This window comes from Siphateles boraxobius, unplaced genomic scaffold (assembly GCF_051911475.1).
Source record: "Siphateles boraxobius isolate OS27281-9 unplaced genomic scaffold, OSU_SipBor_1 7, whole genome shotgun sequence".
NCBI classification, from domain to species: domain Eukaryota; kingdom Metazoa; phylum Chordata; class Actinopteri; order Cypriniformes; family Leuciscidae; genus Siphateles; species Siphateles boraxobius.
The window spans coordinates 27,338,388-27,365,183 of NW_027509197.1; the positions used below are offsets into that span (position 1 = coordinate 27,338,388).

The following is a 26,796-nucleotide window of genomic DNA, read 5'->3' on the forward strand; positions in this document are numbered from 1 at the left end:
CCACCTAAAACACATTTTTGGTAAAAAAAAAAAAAAAAAAAAAGGTCGGTGGTGGCTCACTTTGAAATTTAAATTTAAAAGAAACCACTTTGATTTTAGGGTCAAATTGTAGCACGTCCTCAATAGTTTGAGTTTCCTCCACCAACATTTTAGTGGTTTCCTTAAGGTCAGTTGACACGGTCACCGTTAGACAGGGGAGAAGGGAGGGGAAAAGATCTGGGCACAGTTTTTCCAGAACTTCGTGCCAAGTTAAAGCGATGCCGAGATGTTTTAATCCATTTTTTAGATGTATTATGGTGCCCAAACGCGTATGACTTTGAACGGTGACCGCAAACATTTTATTTACTGCATCATTACTAGGGAAGGGCATCGTTAAGGGTTTAACAGTACTGTATTACTACTCTTACCGATACTGCTTATCGATCCGGTACTTTAACAGTATTCTTACCGGTTCTTTTTTTTTTTTTTTTTACATTCGGGTAATAATTAACATTTGCTTTATATTTTGAAACGTAAAATATCTATAGCAAAAGAAAAATCAATGCTTTAACAAAACAAATAAAATATCTATTTGTTATGCAGCAGTGTGCAGACTTTTTTTATATACATGAGATAGGATACGATAAGAAAAAACAAAATACAAACACATGTTCAAAAAAAAGAATACAATTAAACAACAATACAAATTATATACACAGTGCTTTAATTTCAGGAAGGTCTAAAATTACTTTTCAGTTAAGTGTTTCTGTCTGAAAAGAAATTTTGTTTAGTAATTAAAATTTCAAATAACACAGCATAGTTTATTATAGAAAGATTAATGCTTATAGAAAGATTAATGCTTATTAAAGTTTAAGTTATTCATTCAAGGGCTGTGAGTGATTTTCTCTGCCTTTTGTTGTTTGATTTGCATTAATGGCTCAATCGTCACAGGTTTATTAGACGCTGCCCCTTTAAGACCGAGTGCAGATCTAATAGGTGACTGATGCACCATCATTTTCTCCCAACTATTTATGTCCATTTAAGACATAAACTGTGTTTCAGTGAATCTCAGAGCTGGTCATTTTTATATTTTATGTATATTTGATAGTTTAGATGTGCACATGAAGCCCAAAGTTAAGTATACTTTTCTTGTCTCGTTGCAGTCCCTTTCGGAGTGCACGTCGCCTTGTGAACAGCGTCTCTTGCTCAGATTTTTGTGCTTTTAATAGCTCTTTGAATGATTAAACGCGTCCGCAATTTAGCAACAGTAGGGACTACATTTTACAACAATCGCCGATTGTGCTGATTCTGACGGTACGTTTGGGTTTTAGGAAGAAATGACAGCGCATCGCTGTGAAGGAAAGGAAGTTGAGCTAGACAGAATCCTAGTTTTAATGGCTTCATCTCAAATATCGTTTTTCTAATCTTTGAAAGCCGAAATCTAAAGTATAATAAGAATAATATCCCAGATCTAAAGTGTAACCACGTTTAAATGTTTAGTTCTGTCCTCATTGTCACTCATTAAGCAGGGCTGTCGTGTTGTGCGCGCTGTGGCTCCGCATGAGAGATCGCTCTCTCTCTCTTCTGGACTGCGAATAGCAAAATTGCATCACAGACAAATGTTTTAATATTATTATATATAGAAATGGCTGAAATTCAGCCCCGGGGCCCGTTTAATACCGGCTTTCGGTACTCATCCCTAATCATTACCAAGCGCGAACAGTGAATGAAACGAAGCGAACGTACAAGCCATAGTGTGACATACGTAAACCAATGGTGTAAACAATCATAGATGACGATGACCCCACGGGTTTTTATTTAAAAGAAAGAACGTAGCCTACGTTTGTATGTAGGCATAAGCAACTTTCACAATACTAACTAAATTATAATTAATATTATTTTATTGAATTTGTATTAGTTGTTTGAATAGTAAAAAAAAATAAAAAAATCGGTCAGTCTTAACGCACGTTACAACCGGCAAGTCGGTCGGACTAAAAGGTGGAAAAAAAATAATAATTTGGGTCAGTCCTAAATTGACGGTCGGTCGGGTTACGGCAAACAAGAATATTTTTAAGGATGGCCTGAGCGCACACAGCTCGTGTCTTCTCCAGGTCGTGCTTACCAGGTTGTTCATAAAAGCTGAAATGTGCCCAGATGTAGGCTTTTAAAGTAGTTGGAGCATATTTAATTACTCGCACTCACGTCTCGCCATTGTATGCTACCGCGATAAATGACGTCAGAAAAGCGTCAGTACATCATAGGGTTGCAACAACTAATCGATAAAATCGATAATAATCGATTATGAAAATCGTTGTCAACGAATGTCATCATCAATTAGGTGGTCTGCTTACGTCACGGGTTCAAGTTTTAACTCAGAGTTGGTTGAACCTCCTTATTGAAACAGGGGCCCCAGGTCACATAAATGTGTTTTCGCTCTTCAATTCCAGCGCTATATGCAGATTTAATGAGTTCATGTCACCGAAAGCAACAGATATGAGCTGCATTTTATTGATCATCAGCTAAAATCAAAATCAAAGACCGCAATAAGAGAGAGCAGCAACAGCACTGGTAAGATCATTTCGTTTCTTTACTTTACTTTTAATGATGATAATTGTGTGTTAAGCGTCTGCGACTTACTTTCACTTTGATTTGCGATAGTTTGCGCCTTGGCTTGATGAATAGAGCTTCTCATCTGCGGTAATGTGTGTTGCGTTAAGCATTGTAGCCAATCACAGACATGTCTGTGGAAAGCATCGGCCAATCAGAGGCGTTTAAACAAGTCGCTATGCTGAAGATGTGTTTTGCGCGAGCTCACCGAGTTCTACACTTTTCGCAAACCTGTCATTATTATTGGCAATAACCTTAAGATGCAAGTAAGAGATTCACTGCAATGTATTTGATATTCTTGATGCTGCTCTGATGCACTCCATTACGCATCGCTCTGTTTGTTGGATGACTAAAAGATCAGCGGTCTAGCTCATCAATGTCAAAATGATTAAAGAAGGCGGGGCTTACCGTCAACAGAAGGATGTTAACAGTGAACGAACGCCTGGTAAAATGTAAATGATAAAGATTTTATATTTGACAACTGTAATTATTTCACTAATACAATAAGCCTTTCTTTTTCTTTATTCCCTTAAATCGCTTTTATAATCAATTCATTAATTTAAATAAAAATACCCAATTTTAGTTTGGGCTAAGAACCGCCCTTATTTTTGTATCAAATTAAATGCTGAAACGTTCTCAAAGTGACTCATAGCAGCTCTGGAGATAACGCTCTTTGGTAAAGGCAAAAGGCTCATTCATTTTTACTCATGTAGGCCTATGCCGCCTATCAAAGAGAATGAAAACCCGTGTCCGCCATAGAAAACCATAAAAATGGTAGGCTAATTGTGACTTTTAAATATCACAATTCTGACTTTAAACTCACAATTACCTTTTCTTTTCTTTTTTGTATTCAGTGGCGGAAACGGGCTTCAATTACAAATGACATAGTCAAGCTACTAAACGTCTTAAACAATATTAATTTAAAACATTTTAAATAAACTGACGGATAAAAAAAAAGAACTGAAAAATTTAAACCTAGCCTCTTAACTTTGATTTTACAACTAGGCTAGGCTACTGTATATTCGCGGATTCACTCTTCTCTCTGGATATGCGTGCATGTTTGTGGGGGGAGAGAAAGAGAGAGCAGGAGCGCTCTGCCAACAATTTCCCCGATGGTCTGACTGGATTCCGCGATTCCGTTCATAGGGCTCAAAAATTATTTCGCGGACCCCACTTTGAGAACCACTGGCTTATAACACGCTCACATGTTTATTTGTGGAGTAAAATTTACATATGTGGTTTCAACAACCAGTTGCATTTACACTTTTCCAGTTTCATCTGGAATGAGTCTCAGACCTCCTCCTGAAGTGGTTTGAGCGATCGGATTCAAATCCGTCTCGAAGGGCATTTACACCTGGTCTTTTCATCGTTGAGATAGATATCCGATCTGAGAAAACAATGCTACTGTGTAAACAGCTTTGTTTACTAACTTTGGGACAATCACACTAGATCTATTTTGTCTCGAGCATCAGGTTGCGCAATCAGTTCGCTCACAACGTAAGTGATGGATTAAAATTCCGCTACAGCAGAAATAGGTTAAATTAAAACAGTGTTTACAAAGTGAAGCACTAAATATAAAGGCATTTAATAACAGCAGCAGTACAATATAGTTTTTAGTAACTGTAGTCAGTGGTTTTCAGCGAATGCTTGAGCACTAATTTTTTTCCTGTCCTTTGAATCAAGCCTGTTGAACACATATCGGCCAATACTGATGTGGCAGCCGATATATCTGCATCCCTACACAAGACAAAATCCCTTTGCAGCTGCATCAAATACAGAAAGGAAGACAGGACACAATTGAATGAAACGGATCACAACTGTCTTGAGACATGTTGTTTTAGTCAATAATTTTAACCCTTAAAACTCAACTTTGATCACCAAAATGACATAAAAAAAATGTATGCCTTAAAATAGCTTGAATACAACTCTTGCTTCATTTAGTACGTAGACCCATGAATATCCTAATTAGCCCCGCCTCCACTCACGCCAGCTCATTGATTCACTCGGCCAACTTACTGGGGTAAATGCTGCACAATGGTATTGCTCTTTACAACGTCGGAAACATAACGGTAATTAATATGATTGACTACGTTATCAAACAGCTTATAATGTCTTGCTAATGTTACACAAGCCATGTTCCCGTTCCCCATCTCAGAGTCAGGCTGCTGCCTTCTAACCAGTGTTGGGAAAGTTCACTTTCTACATGAAATAGTTCAAAGTTCAGTTCTCAAATTTTAAAATGAACTAGTTCATACTTTAAAATTTTGAACTAGTTCATAGTTCTTTTTTTTTTTATTGTCTAGCTAAAGTTAGTTGATTCACTTCCGTTGCAAAGAACGATCATTATTTATTAACTTAGGGGCCGCTAACACACACCATTCTAACAGAAAACCCTTAATGCGATCCGGCCGATCATTTACACAAAACAGTGCCTGGTGGCTCGAGAACGCAAACCATGAAATAGGTTCCAAGGTACAAGCCTTGAAAAATGTATAATACATAATTTATCATCGCTTCTGCGTAGCCACGTGAATTGTAATTATTCCGACATCGTTTTATCTATACAGGGGTGAAGGGAAGGAGGCCTTCACAGTGGAGAGACTAGATTACACTTCAGGACCGAGTTGTCGTCGTGTCCAGGCGCAGGTCCTTCATCAGATCCAAATACATCCTGGATTCGGCGGACTGCAGTAAACCTCGAGATAAACAGACTAATATTAGCATAGACGCCAGGGTTTTTCCTGCATAGAGAATTACGAGGCGGCCGCCTCAGTCCAATTTTGTGCCGCCTCCGGCTCTCGACAAAACTCGAACAGTCTGCTCAGATACACTTTTTCCACCATGACGGTTCTGTTGCGGGTTCCCAGCCTGTGTCGATTCTCAAACCGTATAGTTTACCGAAAGTGCTGCGCGAATCATGATCCGTGGGTCGGGCAGACCAAGTAATAAATATTAATACAAATAAATCAAGGGTGGATGACATAAATCATTATAATGTGTTGAGTTTAATAAAGACACTGAACTCTCATCACAGTAAAACGCAATGAATGTGCGTCACTCTTTTACTTTCGTTTTCAACGAAATTCACTTCAGGCAAAATCAATCAAGGAAAACATATCAGGGCTCGACATTAATGCTTGTCCGGGACACATGTGTTTTTTTGAAGGGAAAAGTGAAAGAGAAATGCCCTGATTAAAACAATTTCAATATAAAAAACATCAAAAAAAAAAAAAAAAAACATTACAGAATTACCAAAACCGATTCTGATTTTTTGAATCGGATTTTATTTTTTATTACTGACAGTAACAAAGTTGCGATGAGAAACATAACATGACCAGAGTGCTGTTTTCCTGAATACCATCACGATCGAAACCGAGACACTGATTTCATAACAGTTTAATAAACAAATAGTTAAAAATAAGTCACTTACATTTTAGATGCCATGAATGTTTTTGTTGTTTCAGCAGCGAAAAAATTGTTCCAAACAAAGATCATAGCAGAACCATAGCGCATCTTACAGGAACACTCATTACATGTTTCATTACTGAATGATTCAGCGTTTTGAACGAATTGGTTGAGTCAAAGATTCAATTGCCCATTGATAAACTGCCTCATACTGAATAAATCAGCCGTTTGAACGAATCGTTTGAATGAATGACTCAATGACTCGCTCATTAAGACAGACGCCTGCCGCCACCTACTGGCGGTTTAGCTTCCAAGTATCATTCATTTGAACATTCCAATATTCAAAAAAATATTTAATATTATCTCATAATCTCATTTAATACAGTTGTAATTTTTCAATCTAAATTATTTAATTGGTAACAGCCTAGTGTTTTATTATTCTAATTTAATGTATTGCTCAAATTTAAGAATTTGAAATGAAAGATGGAGCATACATTTAATAAAATTAGGGAAAAAATGCCCTTTATAAAAGTTAAAAAAAAAAATCTGATAAGTGTGTTTTCCAACAGTGATGTAATGAAACATTGACAATTTAAGTTGAAAGGGAGTAAAGCCTTTGTTTTGGATATTAAGGAAATGTAATTTTGCCTAAAGAAGAACTTTTATTTTAAATAAATGTTAGGCTATTTTTAAATCAGCCTACTTCAGTGTGATATGTTACCATATTATCATGCTTAACAACACTGAGAATTTTAATAATTGTAATGTGATGATCAGATGCAGATATCCAAATCAAAGTATATCATAGGTTTGGGCGGTTGGAGGGTGGATTATTTATTCTTAACAGTGGATTCGGGTGACTCAAAGTGCACCAGAGATTAATGAATTTATCTTGAAAATGTACACAATTTTCTTACAAGGGGCATGCCTCTGGACCCCCCTAGAGGTACCGAGCTCCACCCACAAAGATACTGTGGGAAACACAGTAAGCTTTATGATGGTCTACGAAAAATAAACATTTAATTACCTTATTATTAAAATACATGATCAGGATTTTATCACCTCCGCCTCATTTTGAGACAGGAAAAAAGTATGATGTAACAAGTACATCAGGATTTATGGGAAGTGATCCCGGTTCCGGCTGATCTAAACTATGCAGCCTAACATTGAATTATAGAAGTCTATAATGTGTTATGTGAATGCTAGGTCAAAGAGATGTATTTTTAGTCTAGATTTGAACTGACAGAGTGTGTCTGCTTCCCGGACAATGTTAGGAAGATTGTTCCAAAGTTTTGGTGCTAAATATGAAAAGGATCTACCGCCAGCAGTTGATTTTTTTATTCTAGGTATTATCAACTGGCCGATATTGAGATCGCAATAGACGTGACGGACTGTAATGCGTTAAGAGCTCGCTCAAGTAATGGGGAGCCGAACCATTTAGTGCTTTGTAAGTAATCAGCAATATTTTAAAATTTATACGATGTTTAATAGGGAGCAAATGCAGTGTTCACAGAACTAGGCTAATAAGGTCATTCTTCTTGGTTCTGGTAAGAACTCTAGCGGCTGCGTTTTGGTACAAATCTGTAGTTTGTACTGGGCTAAACCACCCATGATAGCATTACAATAATCTAGCCTTGATGTCATGAACGCATGAACTAACTGTTCCGCATTTGTCATTGAGCATATGACGTAATTTTAATATATTTTTTAGATGGAAAAATGCGGTTTTACAGATCCTAGACACGTGACTTTCAAATGAAAGATTAGTATCAAAGAGCACACCACACTAGGGCTGCAACTAACGATTATTTTGATAATCGATTAATCGGACGATTATTTTTTCGATTAATCGGATAGAAATTAAATTTGATTTTTTTTATTATAACTAAATAAAACCGTAAATCAGGGTATTTATGTGTAAAAGTGTACTTTAAAAAGTGCAAAAGCCACACATTGAGTTTTACTAATATTAATATTTGCATTGTTTTTAACCTGTTAAAAACCAACGCCCCCGGTACCGGGGGCAACGGGGCGCCCCCCCCGCGAAAAAAAATTCATATTCAAATTTCTAAGCAACCACTGAAATGGAATAACACAAAATAGGTATCATTTTAAAGCTTAGAATCTCAACTTTTAAATGCATCTAATCACTTTGATCAACTCCAAACGAGTGCTGAGTAATCCCTCTAACACGGAGTGTACCGCCAGCTGGCGCCACCTAGCTTCGATAAAAAATAATAATAATATTTTTCAAAAATATTACCTTGATCAACTTAAAATAGGTGTCATTTGAAAGCTTGAAATTTACAATGAATGTAGCCAATTTTATAACTTCCTAAGTAGTGATGAGTTATTTGCTGATAAATAGAAAAAAATGTTTTCATAATTTATGTAGTAGTACATACTACAATATGTCAAATACATCATACAGCTCAGATAGTCATGTGCCATATGTCATTTGAAAGGTCTCAATGAGTAGAATAGAACAAGCATAATTATTTCGGGGTTTTTACTAAACTTGAGTGAGGTTTTGTACAAGAAGCCCCTCAAGAGACCATATGTAAATCATATAAGGATGCATAATTTAAGGCACATTTCCGTTCGTAACTTCATTAAACATACTCCGATTGTGGGAAATGACACATCATTATTTACAGCAGATTCTTACGATTAAAATGAGTCCAAACTTAACATAATCCATCACTCAGAACTAAAGATATTCCTCATGGATTTCTACCACAAAGAAAATCCAAAGACGCACGTAGCCAAGCAAGGTAGCTTAGACTTGGCCTTTTCCCTCGTATCTTCATGAAAGATACATCGATCATGTAAAATGACATATCGTTATTTACAGCAGGGGCTCACGATTAAAAAGAGCCCAAACTCAATATATTCCATAAATCAGATCTAAAGATATTCCTCATGGCGTTCCAACACAAAAAATACCACAGACGTACCTAGCCAAGTGTATACTGGTGAAGCACTCGCTTTGGTTTTTCGCTTATAACTTCATGAAACATGCACAGATCGTAGGATATTGCACAACATTATTTTCAGCAGATTCTCACGATTAAAAAGAGCCCAAACACAGCATAATCCATCACTCAGATCTTAAGATATTCCTAATGGAGTTGTAACACACGCACCCCCACAGGCGCACATAGAGCCTTGTATATAGATGGAGCACTAATGCCGCGATTTCACTCATAACTCAATGAAGCATGCATAAATCGTGTAAAATGGCACCTCATTATTTACAGCAGATTATTAAGATTAAAAAGAGCCCAAACTCACCATAATCCATCACTCAGATCTAAAGATATTCCTTATGGACTTCTAACACATGACGTTGCACTATGCGCACCAATGAAGTAGCAGTAGCAGTGATGCTATGTTGTTTTGATGTGACGTTTCAGCTCATAACTCTATGAAACATGAATGGATTGTGATAAATCGAACATCTTTATTGACAGCAGATTCTCACGATTACAAAGAGCCCAAACACAACATGATCCATTTCGTTGATCACGAGATATACCTCACGAAGTGATGCATGCTTGGCTAAAAAACATGTCTCTCATCTTTCCGGGATGCAATGTGTTTTCCAATGTTTCCGGAGCCATCCGTGCTTTTTTAAAACGTGGGATAACACAAAATATGTATCATCTTAAAGCTTAGAATCTCAGCTTTTTAAAGCATCTAACAACTTCGATCAACTCTGAACGAGTGCTGAGTAGTCCCTCTAACTCTGAGGGCACCGCCCGTGGAGGCCACCTGGCTGCGAAAATATTAATTATCATATTTTTCAAAAATATTGCCTTGATTAACACAAAATAGGTGTCATTTGAAAGCTTAGAGTCTGAACTTAATAGTGAATGTAGCCAATTTGAACATCTCCTAAGTATTGCTTAGTTATTTGCTAATAAATAGAATTAATTTTTTTCATAATCTATAAAATACTTTTTTTTACTATGTACTGCAATGTGCCACAAACATAATACAGCTCATGAAACATTCACAGATCGTTGAAAATGGCACATATTTTTTTACAGCATACTATTACAATTAAAATGAGCCCAAAATGAACATAATCTATTGCGTTTATGACAAGATATTCTCCATGGAGGAACAATTTTAAAAATACCCATTAGGGGGCGTCAATGACTGAACAAAAAGCCTGTCTTGGTTCCAAATGCTGTAACTTCTGATTCCTTTATCCAATCACCACACAATTTTATCCAGATGCAGCTCACATGCAGAGGGAATTCACCAAAAAAGAATTTTCCACCTACCTTATTTCCTTCCTGAGTTATTATATGTCAAATAAGAAAGATATGCAAAATCATAATAAAAATTATATTTATTTTTTGTCTTTTCTCGGCAGGGAAATGTCCAAATGTAATGTAATTTATATTTTCAAAAAATTTGAAAAGTGTTCTATCAAACGATACCTACCTTTTGACTCTCCTTGCTATAGTTTTGGAGTTATGAGTCTTTAGTTTTGTGTGTAACTCAGAAAACAACAATTTTTTATTGCCTTTCAAATGTGTGAGGACTAAACAAAAAGGCTACGTTTGTTCAGAATGCTGTAACTTTTGAGTACTTTATGCAATCACCACAAAATTTTATCCATATGCAGGTCACCTGTAGAGGGACTTCACCAAAAAAGATTTTTTGAGCTACCATATTTCCTTCCAGAGTTATTCTATGTCAAACAAGAAATATGCAAAATCATAATAAAAATTATATATATTTTTTTGTCTTTTATCAGCAGTTTCTCAGCAGGAGAATGTCCAAATGTAATGTAATTTATATTTTCAAAAAATTTGAAAAGTCTTCTATCAAACAATACCTCCCTTTTGACTCTCCTTGTTACAGTTTTGGAGTTATGAGTCTGTACTTTTATGCGTGTCTCTCAGACAAAACAACTCAAAAATGGCTTCAGTGCTTAACAGGTTAATGATAATTGTTTTTAAATATAATCGATAAAATCGATTATAATCGATTATGAAAATCGTTGTCAACGAATGTCATTATCGATTAGTTGGTCTGCTTACGTCACGGGGAGCGTTTACTGGTACGCACACATAAGGCACGAGTATTCGACATAAAACGTAGTTTATTATCTGACAAAAAATACCAAAATTAAAAAGAAAAAAGACCTAGTTAAATAAATATACAAATTGAAATAATTTGATAGGCTAAAGGACATTGCACACTGTGTCCGAAATTTTCGTGTGCGTTTTTTCGTGTTCGTCAGCCTAAAAAATTCGTCACGCACAGAGTCCGATGCGTATTTTTTAAAACTTTGCGGGAAAAACGCAAAAAATACAAAATGGATTCGTAATGCAGTGAGGATGATTTTTTTGCCCTCTTTCTTCCAAAAAAGAGAAAAAGAAAGAGGAAATATTGGGTCCATCCAATCCTCAGATTGCGCAGAGAGGAAGGAGTGTTTCAGCTCCTTATCAAGGAGTTGCGAAATTATCCAGAGCGATTCAAAATTTACATCAGAATGTCAGTGGAACAGTTTGATCCTTTACTAGCGATACTGGAGCCGCATATTAAAAAGAAGACCACCAATTTCCGTGAACAGAGACTGGCAGTATGTCTACATGGACACACACACACACACGGCCGGCGGAAGCGCTAGGCAGACAGAACAGCTGTAGCCTATACAGGTTTCGTACCCAAATAATAAATACTTGTCAGACGCTTGTACAGTGGCTCTGAATTGTCAAAAAGCCCTTTCAAAATTCTGGCTGTGGATGCGAAAAACGCAGATGATCGAACCCGATCCGAATTTGTTTATGGCGGACGAAAGGTTCGTAGGCAGTGTGTGCAAGGCATAGACTGTAAAAAGCGTGATTGGCATAACGTGAGGTCGAATTTTTTTTTTTAACGTGCGAAAATTTCGTATGCGAATTTCGGACTCAGTGTGCAATGGCCTTAACCATAGCTGTCAACATTGAACATTGAAAATAAGGGAGATTTCCCGGAATCCATCCCCAAAATAAGGGATTTTTTTACACGATTCTTACCCACAAACTTTTAAAAAAGCACTAATCATTAACAGTCTAAAGAGTTTATAACTACATAGGCCTACATATAGTGTTTGTGTGTATATATGAGAGAGAGAGAGAAAGAGACAGTGTGTGTGTGTGTGTGTGTGTGTGTGTGTGTGTGTGTGTGTGTGTGTGTGTGTGTGTGAGGTAGAGAGAGACAGAGTGTGTCTGTGTGTGTGTTAGGGCTGTGACCATAACCGTGAGACTTCAAGCCGAAACTGCCCGAGCTTGTACGTCTCACACAATCAGAGCGATATTTTACGGGAAAATACTAAAACGGGAAGACAGCGGGAAAAGAGCTAAAATACGTGAGAAACCCGGAAAAAACGGGAGGGTTGACAGCTATGGCACACACGCAAGGTCTCTCTCCCTCAGGCGCTCTGCCGAGCGCGCGCGCTACACGGTTTGGAGCAGTCTCTTCTGTCTCGCACGCGCGCTCTTGCTTGCGCGCTCTAGATTTCGGGAGTTTGAACTCGCGGGCATCAGGGAGCCGCAATCAATATGCGGGAGACTCCCGGGACTCCCGGGACTTCCGGGATGTCTGTATTTTGTCTCGAGCATCAGGTTGTGCAATCAGTTCGCTCGCAACGTAAGTGATGGATTAAAATAGCGCTACCGCAGAAATAGGTTAAATTAAAACGGTGTTTACAAAGTGAAGCATTAAATACAAAGGCAGTTAATAACAGCAGCAGTAAAATATTGTTTTTTAGTCACTGTACTCAGTGGTTTTCAGCGAATGCTTGTGCACTAATGCATAATTTCTCCTGTCCTTTACTCTAGCCTGTTAGCTTGCTGGGTAACGTTACCTCCATTCCGTTCTCTTTTTATAGCATTTGTCTACTAAGTTTTAATTGTTTTTCAAACGCGATCTACTGCGGCTCTACATTCACACAATTGTTTTCAGTCTTTCTATATTTATTTAATCAATTTATCCTTATATTATATTCTTTTATATATTATATATATAATATATATTATATTCTTTATCCTTATATTCCTTATATATAATTAATTTTAAATAAAAATTAAATGAATTATATATTTTAGATGTTTTTAGTTTGTTTTTAGTTCAGATATTCACATCTGAACAACATGTCTGTGTAAATTTGTTTTAAAAAAATTTGTGTTAAAACATAATATGTTGGATATCATTTTTTTAACAATAATCATGTTTGTCAACTTGCCATCAGCAATTATTATTAAAAACAATGCAAATATTGATATTAGTAAAACTCAATGTGTGGCTTTTGCACTTTTTAAAGTACACTTTTACACATAAATACCCTGATTTACGGTTTTATTTAGGTATAATAAAAAAAAATCTAATTTAATTTCTATCCGATTAATCGATTAATCGAAAAAATAATCGTCCGATTAATCGATTATCAAAATAATCGTTAGTTGCAGCCCTAGATGGCAGCATTTATCAGTTTTCGGACTCCTGTCAATGTCTTTGGTTCACCGCAGTTTTAAGGACAAAATACTCAGCAATGGTGTTGAATTTGCACATGGTTTGTCTTAAAGCACATTAAAAAGACCACATAGACATAAGCAACATTAAAAGCTTGATTTTCACCACAGGGGGACTTTAAATACTAAAGTGTCTTTTTACGGGCCGTTTACACAGCTTTTTATGCATTTTAGGCAAGATTTCTACCTTTGACTTTAACATACATATCAGTTAATCATCTTACATTTTTTAGGCAACATGTCTTAATGACCTCTCACCTTGCAAACAGGAGTTAGGCACTGCAGACATCAAATTATTCTGACCATTAACAGCATCTGACTGAGTTTACGCATACTGTACAACACCATGGACAAATATGTAAACTGCCTATGAAAGTGTAAGCCAAATTCCCAGTAGTTAATTCCTGCACAAAGGAACCAAGGCTATCTTTACTGGTGTCCTGTGTCAACGCTGGAACAGTTGCTCCTATGAGCATCAGAATGACGTTAATTGAATTTTTAACTAATACTTTAGAGAATTTGTTTGTATCCTTGAATTCCTTTAGCCTTTCAAAATAGAACATACAGGATCAAAAAATACATTGTGACAAGTTGTGGGCACATGTTGATTGTACCATGCCAGAAACCATAAAATAGCCAACAGTTGTTCCTTCAGCATGAAGGATTAGCCTACTAAAGCATGTGAGAATAACTAGACATAGAAATCAAAGATTCCACACACATCTGCTTAGCATTTCACAATAAAGAATCACACTGGTCAAATAACGTCCCTTACTCAATACTCATGATTTAAATTCACTGTCAAAATATGTCTTTCTTAAAATGCAATATGTGTCATCCTTGAAGAAAGTTTGCAGTTTCTACTTTTACATTTTCTATATTATCTTCCCTCAAACTTTAAACAAATTTGGTATGCTATGAGACTAAAATAAGACTTTTTTTCTAATACAAACCAGACAAAATGCAGTTTTCCTGAAATGTGGACACAGCACAACAGTCTTCTTGTATTCCACAGCAGAAGCTAATTTTATCGCAATCTTTTTAATTTCCACAGATGCATCGATACTACTTGTATGAATAAGTTGTCTTGATATCAGTTTTCTCTTTTTGGGCCAATAAGTGAGGTGTGAATTTAATGACACATTGATCTGATACTGACAACAGGAAGTATCGAGGCATTGCTTTAGTAAAAGATATCCCTGCATAATCCAATTTATAAGCTCTGAAACCTCAGCAGCAAAGTCCACCAGAGTCACTGGACAGCACATGATGACAGTCATTACCATTCCAGGGATTGACAGCATTGAGATTTGACCACCTCTGGCCAGGGTTGAACACATGAACAAGATTTCTTAAAACACAAAGACATGCAGAGTTCACAGAGCTCATCTGACCTGAGCAGGAGCCCTACATACACTAACCAAGTGCTGCAAAAGCCATTCAGCATCCTCTTGTGGCTAAACCGGGAAAACATTGTTTAAGTGGCTGTTAAAAAATATGGACAGCACCATCATAAATGATAATAGATAATCACCTTCAAATCAGCAGTTTCCATGTTAAACTATGTAAAAACGTGTTTGGCAAATTCGTTTTACCACATGAAATACTAACTATTTGAAAAATAAAATAAACTTTGTTTTGTTTGTATTTGTGATATGAGGGATTGATGGATTTGAGACTGTCTCACATATGAAAATTGGTAGAATACAAATTTCTTCAGACTGACAGGCCCTGGATACAACAGATCAAGGGTCATGCTGCATTGTGAAGAGACTGCTGAATAGAGGTGCTTTACCTTCTTAGTGCTGACAGACCGTCGCAGGGCCCTCGCATTCACTCCAGCTCTGTTATTGCTGCCACTCGCAGATGGCAGCGAGGCGGAAGGAGGGCTGCATTGAGCACCAAGGGCCGCAGTCATTCTGTCCGTCCCATTAATCTTTGATGCAATGTTGTTGTTTTCTGTTAATACTAAAGTGCTTGTGCTCTTAAAATCGCTATGGCTTAGATCAATTTCTTCCCCGTTCTTGATTTTGTTGAGGTAGTCTTTTAGCATCGCCTGTGTACTTGGCTCACTCAACCAAAAGAGGAAGAGCTCGTCGACCTTCATCTTCAGGACAGGCTGAAGCGTTTGTGGAGATGCCATTTCTGGTTATATTCATGCAGCCAAGATCCGTCCTCTCTCTCTCTCAAAAAAAGATTAAAATGACCTAAAGGATAAAGCAGAAAAGACCATAAAACACCTTTAACAAACTTAGATGTTTGAAACAGGCACTAAGCAATTCACAAATGCCTGAAATATATATATATATATATATATATATATATATATATATATATATATATATACACATACATACACATACATACATACATATATATATATACATACATACATATATATATATATATATACATACATACATACATATATATATATATATACATACATACATACATATATATATATATATATACATACATACATACAAATACATACATAACGTTACACACGTATATGCGTGCGTGTGTCTTTATGTTAATATTTTTATGCAAATGTCAAACATAACATAAAAAGCACAAACAAATGCTTGCTTATCTTAACTCACTACCAAGCTGCTTGCCTCAATTTACCCTTTACGAAAAGTGCCAGTTAAATAAGGTAAGTTAACTTAGTGACAAATTATTGTTAGTACTGAAACACTGTGGTAACTTGGTATTCGCTTCCAATGTCAAAAATACTAGAAATTCAATTCGATATCGAATGGGTTTTTACAAATTTCGTATTTTACTACATTATGGTTTTACATAATAAATGCGGTTGCTATGATATTGCTGCGTAAACTAACGTTATGGTTACTAAACATACTACCGCGGAGGACAAAACTAGAACACGCCAAAAATATCACTTTGTTTTTCTCACGATTCCACACATAAGCCAGAAGAAAGTGTTTAAACAGAACCATAGCTGAAATATGACCGAAATAAGCTGGTTTTTAACGTTAGCTGTTGCTAGCTGACTCCAAGAAGCACATACTTCCAAAGCTAACGGACAACGGGTAAATAATTACATAAACACCCCCAGTATTGCACAACATAGATACAGAAATGTATATTTATCGGAAAACAGTTCAGATATAGAGATAGCTAGTTTGCATTACTCTACCTCCTGTTATTAAGATGACTTTGGTTGTTTTCGTTCATTCAAATAAGGGTACACTTTGAATCAAACTCTCGTTCCCTCAGGTAACCGGGAAAAGTTTATATCGCGAGAGTTGCGGACATTCGCGAACGAGTCTTCGTTTGAAGTGGTTCTTTTAAAGAATCAATCGAACCGATTCGCAAGTTTGAAAACAGGATAAGAGAGTGCCTTTCTTAGGAAAAATAAGTCAGACATTGAAGTGAATTGCTGTTTTTGTCACTTTTCTGAGGATGATTTTATTCACTTGTTTTGTTTTGGCAATACCCACACAAAGACATTTTGATTAGATTCGATCATTTTAAATCCAATCTTATTTTGTAAGTGACTTTTCTTTCTGTTTTAAATATATTTTCTTTGGTTTGTTTGACTACTAAAAAGAGAAAATAGTGAAATATTACATTATTAATTTGTGTTTCTTGCTAAATTTCACAACAAAAATGTAGCCTACTGCTTCTAAACAATTTTCTGTATTCAAATATGAGACAAGTTAGGATGATATCAGCTAAATTGGGCCACTTTTTGGTAAATCCTTTGGGACAATAATACAATACCATATATGCCTTTTCCATGTGTTTTTATGATTATAAATGACTGTTTTTGATAATTTTGTGTTGAAATTATGTAATAAAATATAATTATTTAGGCCCTACATTTCTTGAAATATCAGCTGTGCCAATTTTTTTTGCATGAGCAGTTTCAGGTAAAATGGGCCAGTTGTTCAGGTAAAATGGGCCAGTTAAACTGCAAAGGGAAATAGTAGGCTGATTTATCCTCAATTTTAATTTTAAAACACAATTGCTTATACAGCCACATGACATTTAAACTGCATTAAACAAACATATTCATATGCGCCATTAAAAAAAACATTTTGGGTGCAAACCCACATTTTCAAATGTGCAATTAAAAAAGTCCATTTTGGAACAGCATCAGTAAACTGATGTCAGTGGTGTGTGTGTGTAAAAATGCATAAAGTTTTCTGTGATGGGGAGGTTTAGGGGCAGGATTAGTGTAAGGGGACAGAATATACAGTTTGTACAGTATTTGTCCCCGCAAAGTAATATAAACAAAGGCACACCACACACACACACACACACACACACACACACACACACACACACACACACACACACACACACACACACACACACACACACACACACACACACACACACACACACACACACACACACACACACACACACACACACGTCTGGTTCGCTATCTTTGTGGGGACTCTCAGGCATAATGGTTTTATATTGTACAAACTGTATATTCTGTCCCCCTTACACTAATCCTGCCCCTAAACCTGCCCATCACAGAAAACGTTATGCATTTTTACATTTTCAAAATTCAAAGTTTAGTTTATTTATTAAACCATTTCCCTCGTGGGGACTGCTGGCTGGTCCACACAATGTAGGTGATCTCAGGTTTTACTATCCTTGTGGGGGCATTTGGTCCCCGCAATGTAATATAAACAAAGACACACACACACACACATACACACACACACACACACACACACACACACACACACACACACACACACACACACACTCACACTCACACTCACACACACACACACACACACACACACACACACACACACACACACACACACACACACACACACACACACACACACACACACACACACACGATGGCCCATTTTAGCTGAAACCATGTGGCCCATTTTACCTTAGTGGGTGAAGGTAAATTGGGCCACCAAGAAAAACATCACTTTTTCAAAAAATATGTTCATATACCAAACTAACAACTTTATTTCTGATTGATGCCATCAAGACAGATATTATGCATATTTTTTTTATGTGCATGTTTGATTTTTTATAGATGTATCATCCTTATAATATTTAGTTAGATTTGGTATGCCAGGCTACTTACCATGCAGCTTTCTGGTGTAGTCTTGATTTGAATGATTCCCCCGCCCACCATATCAACCATAAAGCAATCAAATCACCTGTTACTTGTCAAGCACAGTTATGACAACAGTTTGAAATCATTTGCAGTCATTGGCTCTAAATTCCAGAGGAGCTGGGACCCCCAAACCTTAAATGGCCCATTTTACCTGATGGCCCATTTTACCTGTATCACCCTATGGAAACTATAATTCTCACTAATTCTGGAACTATTATAATTTATGTATTTAGCTAGATGCTCAGCAAATGTTAAAGAAAATATTTCTGTTCAATGATAGCTACTATGATTTCTAGTCATATTTAAAATGTGTTTTATTCATCTGATGTGCTACCCTGTTATTAAATAAACTAAGTTTCTATTAGAATACTACTTTTACTTGCTTTACTTATTTAATAGCATATGTGAACATATTCTGTTTAAGAGTAGAATATTATTTAAATTTGATGCTGAACAAAAAGGAATCAAAGTGCAGTGGAAATTGCATTAGACTAGTGCATTAGTGCCATGCAGTGTCCTGATAAATTAATTCTAATGGCTACAATGTTAGACTGATCAAACTAGTAATATGGAGCCCCCTGTAATGTTCCTGAAATTTACAGTAACACCAGATTAGGCATGGCACTTAACAGAAAGAAACTTCTTGTAGGCCTACATCTAATGATTTCCTTACAGCAATCGCTGTATAAATTGTTTAAACAAGACTATACTGCTGTAATACCATTATGCTTCGGGAAACACAGAAAACCATATGATACAGCACAGTCTGAAATGCTTTAATAGTTATTCCACCCTGTACCTCATGATTTTTAATAAAAGCACAAAAGGACACCCACCCTCTTTATTCAAAAAAACATTTAGATTTGTAATTCACATAATAAATCAATGCTTGGTGGGAAGAACAGATTTCACAGGACACTTCAATTGCTCTCAGATGTTTGGTTTCTTTATTTGAGATCACAATGGGGAATGGGAATGATGATCATGCCTTTGGAAATCCATGGAAATTTTCTCATGCTATATTGATGTTAACGGTAAATATGGAGGAGGAACTTTCATTGCCCAATATAATTTCGAAAAAGAAAATGTTACTGATAGTAGCATCATGATCGAGTTGAGTTGTAATTGCACCTTTCTTTTTATTTTACATTTCAGAAAATAAGCGTCTGATTTAACAATGAATACATGAATAGGGAATTAGTGAATGACCTGCAGAGATACTTCACCAGAGCACCCATACACACAAGAATAACTGCATTTAGTCCATAATGATATGCATCAATACCCCCCCCCCCCCGTTACAAGCAAGTACTGCACTAAAAAAACATTTCCATTTTGAGTTCACAGAGAAGTTTAATATTTGTTTTATAGCAAGGTACTGAACTGTAAACATAATTGTCCACAAATTCCTTTTATTATTTTATTTAATCACACTCAAGTACCAAGGTCAAGTAGCATGTCATCAATATTAATCGGAGAACATCACGGTATTTAAAGCTATTTGTTTGTTGATGTGCTATTAAAAGGCAGATAAGACAGTTTTCTTTCAAGATAAAAAGGAATGGACATTACATCATGGCGTGAATTATTTCATGCATTAACTAAATTGCCCCCTAAATGCTTCCTACAAAAATGAGTAACCTATTGTAGAAAAATGTGTTTCATCTATTAATTGACTTGAGATTTCAATCTTGTTTTTTTTTCCCTCAAACATGAGAAGAACAGTTGTGCGATTGCCCCCAATGCTGGACAAAGAGCCGTTTCTTTCCCTGACATGCCCGCATGCCACGTGAATGTGGAAATAGGTTTTGGTTATTTTTGCCAAAGACGTTACAGCATATTCATCCCTGGTTAAAAAAAAAAAAAAAGGTAAAAGAGGCTTGTTGAGCCCCCCAAGGGCCTGGGGACCCGGGACCTACCTTTGAACATGCATCACATCAGTCTTTCATTTAAGCTCCCAGAATTTCATCATTCATTTCACATTATCTGAAGCTCTCTCATAGGGAGCTTTGCTCGCTGTCGAGACGCCTCTGTTGCTTCAAGATCTGTTTGAATAATTCAGAAAAAGAAGGAGAAGATTAGAAGGCATTGGATTTGACTGAGTGAAGAATCAGTCCAACAACTCCCATCATAGTTATCAGTGGATCTGTGCTGCAGGCAGACTGTGGTAGCTGTGGTTCAGATGTATTTACTGTGGTGTAATATCTCATTAATGTGAGTGACAAGGTGTAGATTGAGAATTTAACTCACCTCTGCATCACGAAAATCAATGGAAGCATAAATACAGTTTAAATGTTGTAATTCAGGGCTACAGTCTGAGCTCAGCACAGCTCATGTTCAGATTTTTAGAGTGCGAATGATCTGACGAATGAGCTGAAACTGTGTAATGGACAACCTAAAAGGCAATGGATTCAAATAAAGTGGTGGGATCTGCAATTAGTCTTTAAATAATTGTTTTTCAAACATTGTTCAAGGCTGATCAAAGTAGTCAGACAAGGTTTATAATGAAAAGTTATAAAGTTAATCTAGTTTTTTGGTAAAATGCAACTTTTATTCACCAATATGCACAGAAAAATAAGAAGCTTATGTAATAACATTAAAGAGACTGCAATTAAAAACCATTAATGACCTACAAAATCAGAGCTTAAATTGAACGAGTCAAATTGCCATCAGTAATACGACATTAAATATTTTTTTTCTGCCTAAGTATTAATAATAACCATTTAATGTGAGAGATTAAGTTACGTTTTTTTTAAACAGGCCACAATTTGTCATGAAATTAATAACACATTGAAAATTTTTTTTTTTAATGAGAAAGAAAATTCAGTGATGTCTTATCAAAGGCAGCTAACTGATCGTTCAATAGAGCCAATATTCTCTTTATCTCTGCCAAAGAATGTCTCCTTTGACCACAGCACTATCTAATTTGTGAGCATCTTCTTCAGTATATGTGATAAAAATTTCAGAAGTGTTTCCATCTGGTTGGTGTCCAGGGATATGTGTGAATATTACACCTAAAGGTAACCAACATATTTAAAATGCATATCTAATTTAAAAATCTAAATCCACACCCACACACACGTTGGGTTTTCATGTTTTATGGGGACATTCATAATCTCCTAACCCTAAACTTACCCATCACAGAAAACTGCATTTTCACATTTTTAAAAAACATCACTTATGATTTATAAGCTGTTTTCCTCATGGGGACAATCCTCAAGGATTTTAGATATTGCCATTTTTGTTGGGACATTTTGTCAATAAAGGATATTGTCAGTGAAATATAGCCTATACATATACATATATATATATATATATATATATATATATATATATATATATATATATCAGGTCCTTCTGTCAGATCACATGATCTTACTTGTTTACCAACTTATTCCTAAAACATAATTCCACCTCACATTATCATTACCCTGTCTTGACACCTGGGATGTACAGATCTGGTTCTTAGAATTAGGCTGTGAGTCAATCCACTCAAAGTGCTTCAGTTACAAATGTATGGTACCATGGCAACCGATATGGCTGACTGTATGGTAAAATGATACATTAAAAAATCGTTCAGAGGACAGTATACCCTCCTCAGCCAACATATCATGTGAGGTAGTATCTGTTTGATACGTGCTGAAAGAGACACACACTTTTCACATCACAAGAGGCTAAAACCTTGGCACTGCTCCCTAAAAGGGATGAAAACAAGCCATCTAGTCGGACAGAATCAATGTAAAGCCATTACATTAGCAACCACGGGAGTAGGCAGCATGTGTGTGTAGGCTACCTGTGCAGCATAGACAGTGGAGGCACCAGTGATGGCCTTCTCTGCTCTTCTCGAGCATATGCGGAAATCTGCAACTGCAGGAGCCTTTGCTGTCCGTTGGCATACAAAATCACTCAGATTTTGAATATCAAAAAACAAGTCTTAAACTGTCTGTAGGCTACCTGTGTATGGGAGGCACAGAGAACAAGAATGTGTGTGTGTGTGTGTGTGTGTGTGTGCTTATTAAAGGTCTGATATTGCACGTGTGCCCTCCTACCGAAATTACATCCATTGTCTGTGTTATAGCTAATCACTGACAGAGCACGTTGTGCACAGCAGGGAAAAAGAGGAAAGAGGACCATCGAGAACAAGCCTGACTGATTCCCACTGAGCTAGTTTGTGCAGGATATACGAATACATCCTCTTATTTGCATATTTGATTTGCAACATGTTTTGCTCGTTTTTGTAGTTCTTTGTTCTTGTTTACTCAAATTGCGAGACAATTGAACGACACATGCGTGTATGAGATGAGGCTTTTTAAAAATGGCCTCCATTAGACATTACAAATAATTTAATTATGAATTTTAGACTTTTAATGGTTGAATAATATATATATATATATATATATATATATATATATATATATATATATATATATATATATATATATATATATAGCAAGAATGTGTGTAGATGATCTTCACTGGAACAGCTAGTCAGAAGTTTAAGCCTAGTCCTTAAACTTTAAGGACTAGGATATAGCGTCAGTTTGAAATTGAAAAACACTGTTGCATAATTACTCCACTAGATGGCAGTACACGCTATTTATATCTTCAAACAGAAAGCAGAGTAAAGATTTTACTTAATAATACTCCGAGACACCGAGGTTATGAAAACAAACCAACAAAGAAATCATACCTGCCAAAATATTTTGATATTTGAATTAGCCTGCTATCCTACAAAAAAATCTTTGAACATTGGATTAAAATGGCAATTGTCAACAGTCTGAAACACTCACATAAAGGTGAAAGTGCATTATAAAACAGGCTTAAAATAAACTTGCCAAAGAAAAAAAAAAACATCAAAGCTTTTATTACAACACACATCATACAAATTCCTAAAAAATAGTGGGTCAAGAACAAGCTGACAAAATTCTCTCACATGACTTTTCACATATCCCTAGATATCAAACATTAAAAGCATTTCTGTCAAACTCATTACTAAAGAGAAAGGGTCACAGACTTTTTCTTTGTCCTGAAATGAAAATATAGGCTGTTTTTTTATATTGCACATTTTGAATGTTTCTCTGCGTATTTCTATAAAACAAACCTTAAAGTCTTTACTATAAAAATGTATTAAACAATTCTAATGTTATTACCCATAGAAAAAAGATACAGATCTTTGAGATCGTTGTCACAATTTGATGACTTTTCAGCAAAGTTTAACCAATAAAACATTTATGAAGCGCACACAAATTCAAGAAACAGAAAATAAATTGGCCTTTTTAAAACTATAATATAGCCTGCACAATAACCAAACTCTTGTTTTGGCCAACATATATTATAATGAATGAATGAATTTGATTAAATAACTAATTCCTGAAAATTACAACATTTAAAAACAAATGAGACAACATTCCCCAACATTTTTAAAAAATACCCTTGATCATTAGAGCCTTGTATTAATATGTATTAGTGCAGTTTGTTATGCCGTCCTACAGCTTAAAATACAATGATATTGTGGGCCTAATTGTAGTTTGGAGAAAAGAATTAACAAAATTATCACAAGACCATTTTATTTAAACAAATAGATAATTGGACTTGTGCATCAATATGTTATGAAAACATCCCTGTGTGACAACTACAGTCTCCCCTTTACATTTATGTGAATATTTAGTGATTGAAAGTTATTCATTTTATGTACTGGTCTTAATATATATTTACAATTACTTTTGTCTTGTGTCATTAAATTAGCTTCATATAACCAGATCTCACAGCTAAGAGACAATCAGGGACAGATCAGTTTCACAGTGAATGTTGGCTATAAATAAAGACAGTGCATTATATATATATATATATATATATATATATATAGGCTATATATTAAAAAAAATAAAACAGTTTTAGAGACAATTACTTTTATTATTCACATAAAAGTCCAAATGTACACTTTATAAAACTAGTGTCACTCTAGGGTTCCAAAAGCATGTCTACAAGTGAGAAAAACATGCCGCAGAGGCCGACTGTCCACGCGGCCAGACTGCTCAACGTTGCCTTCTATTATGATGTCAGCGCCTGGGTTGAATAGCATTCAATATCTCAAGGACGGCCGTTAGTGGAACATCAATAGAATAATACAGAGCAACACTAAACAGTCATTGCTCATAGTTGCCCAGTTCATTTGCCCATTGATTTATTGATATTTCACTGCTTAATGCAATTAAAGCGCAGCAATTAGGGGTGCTGAAAAACAGGTTGTTTGTGTTATTATGTTGCCCTGAAAGCATCTATCCACCCTGAGGCTGTGCCCCTCCCTGGATGTCATCTCTCAATATGATTATGATATATGTTGACCATTTCATATCATTGGACGATTCTAACACAGCATGCAGCAGAGTTCTTTTCAAGAAACCATCAATCTGCCCGAAAAATATAATTAAGGATGAAATCTACAGGGGCCAATGTAAAATAAATATAAGCATAAAGCAGTCATGACACTCTTCCCAGCAGGAAAATTGGTGAGTGCAGTAATTTTCTAACCTGGTTTTAAGATTGAATTTAACATCAAGTGTGAAGCTCCTGTGGTGAGAAAAACACAACTTTCAGTCCAATAATAATGCAAAATAAAAAAGAATGACAAACACTCTTATTGGTTGCCTCCAAAAATGACACAAATAACAGCTTGATGATCACTATAAACAAATAAAACAGTAAATCTGGAACTCGAGTGTTTAAAAAGGATACAATCCACTCCATCTAGGTCCATTCATTCACTTCCAACCCCGGGCAGCTTGGTTGAAAATCAAAATAAAACACAAGGAACGGTCGTGGAATGACAAAAACTAAAATTGTTCTCTACAGCCGGTGTCGGTCTACTGGGGTTTGAGCTATCGAGGTACTCGGCTGTCAGAGTAGTAGATATAGGGAGATTTGAAAGCAGATTAATAGACTGCTTTGTGGGTTCTCTCCCTCATTTCTGCTCCCTTCCTGTTTTTTAATTCATGCAAAATTATCATAAAAACCTTCGTAGTAACATGCAGATTCTTATGCAAAGCAGATTTACCTATGGTGCACGGACTGCTGCGTTTGGCTTTGATCTGTGTTTCTGACACTCTCCAACTATAAAGAAGAAAAGAACTTAAAAACTGTAAAGGCTCTTAATTGAACTGAACATAAAAGAAGATACATGGTGTTAATTGGTTTATGCTAAGAATAATTCAGGCCTTAGAGACTACTGTCCCTTACCGGCCCCCCTGCCAAAGTGTCAAGATTTACATCTTTAATTCAAGATTTCCCCGTATTAATTACCTCTCAGCAAGATGTGAATCAGTTCATTATAAAGTATAATAAACGGCAAATATATATATTTTTCTGTCTAAGTTTTCTTCTGAGAGCACAGTGAAATCTTTCCCCTCTTCTTTTTCCTCGCATATTTTTGGGAGAAACTTGTCAAACTGATTTCATACCTCACAATGAAGGCAGATTTATTTATATAAATGTAAGCATATTTTGACAATAAATACACGGAAGCTCTGAAACACAAAGTTTACTTTGCTGGCATACAGTGCTTATTGCACTATGATAAAAAACACACCAGAATATGATGTCAAATGCATAAAATGTTAAAGTTAAAATATATATATATATAAATAAACAGCAAAGATATTCTATCAAGCATGAGCACTGAATTTTCAATTTCATTTAATCAAAATTCTGAACTTTTCACAGGATTTTTAAAAAATTAAGCAACTGAATGTAAAAAATAATTTCCACTTACGAAAAATATACAAAATGTAACAACCCAAAACCCATGTGAATGTGTAATGGGCTTCGGTGTCTTCCAATTTAGCGCAGTGCTGAAACAAATCTATCGGCCATGAGACCATTTGAAATTCTACCTCTGCTTCAGACTGCATTCCTCGGCTATGGCACTGCTTGGGCTGAGCATGTTTCATTGTAAAGTAAAGCAATTTCAACACTCCACCCCCTTTGTGACCTTTCATTATCACAGCCCAGTACGTGGCTCCTCTATCCCAGAATCCTTGGCTCACCGCTGAAGATGATAGATGGGACAGTAGAAGCTGCTGGACAACACTAGCATTTAGGGACGCAGAGCAACACACATTACCACTAATGCCCCGCAATACAAGC

General features: G+C 36.0%; 1 protein-coding gene across 3 annotated transcripts in view; it reads right to left on the bottom strand.

The window, feature by feature from the left end:
- ppp2r3b (protein phosphatase 2, regulatory subunit B'', beta) overlaps positions 1-16,772 on the bottom strand; it is a 38,402-nt gene extending 21,630 nt beyond the window's left edge. For 2 of the 3 annotated variants that reach the window (XM_077216065.1, XM_077216067.1), the window contains exons 1-2: positions 16,687-16,772; positions 15,319-15,730 (exon numbers count right to left, since the gene is read on the bottom strand). In XM_077216065.1, the coding sequence (XP_077072180.1) occupies positions 15,319-15,666 (348 nt within the window). In that variant the 5' untranslated portion in view covers positions 15,667-15,730; positions 16,687-16,772. The remainder of the gene's footprint in view (positions 1-15,318; positions 15,731-16,686) is intronic. The other variant, XM_077216066.1, reaches the window with a different exon arrangement.
- Positions 16,773-26,796: the final 10,024 nt, after the last annotated feature.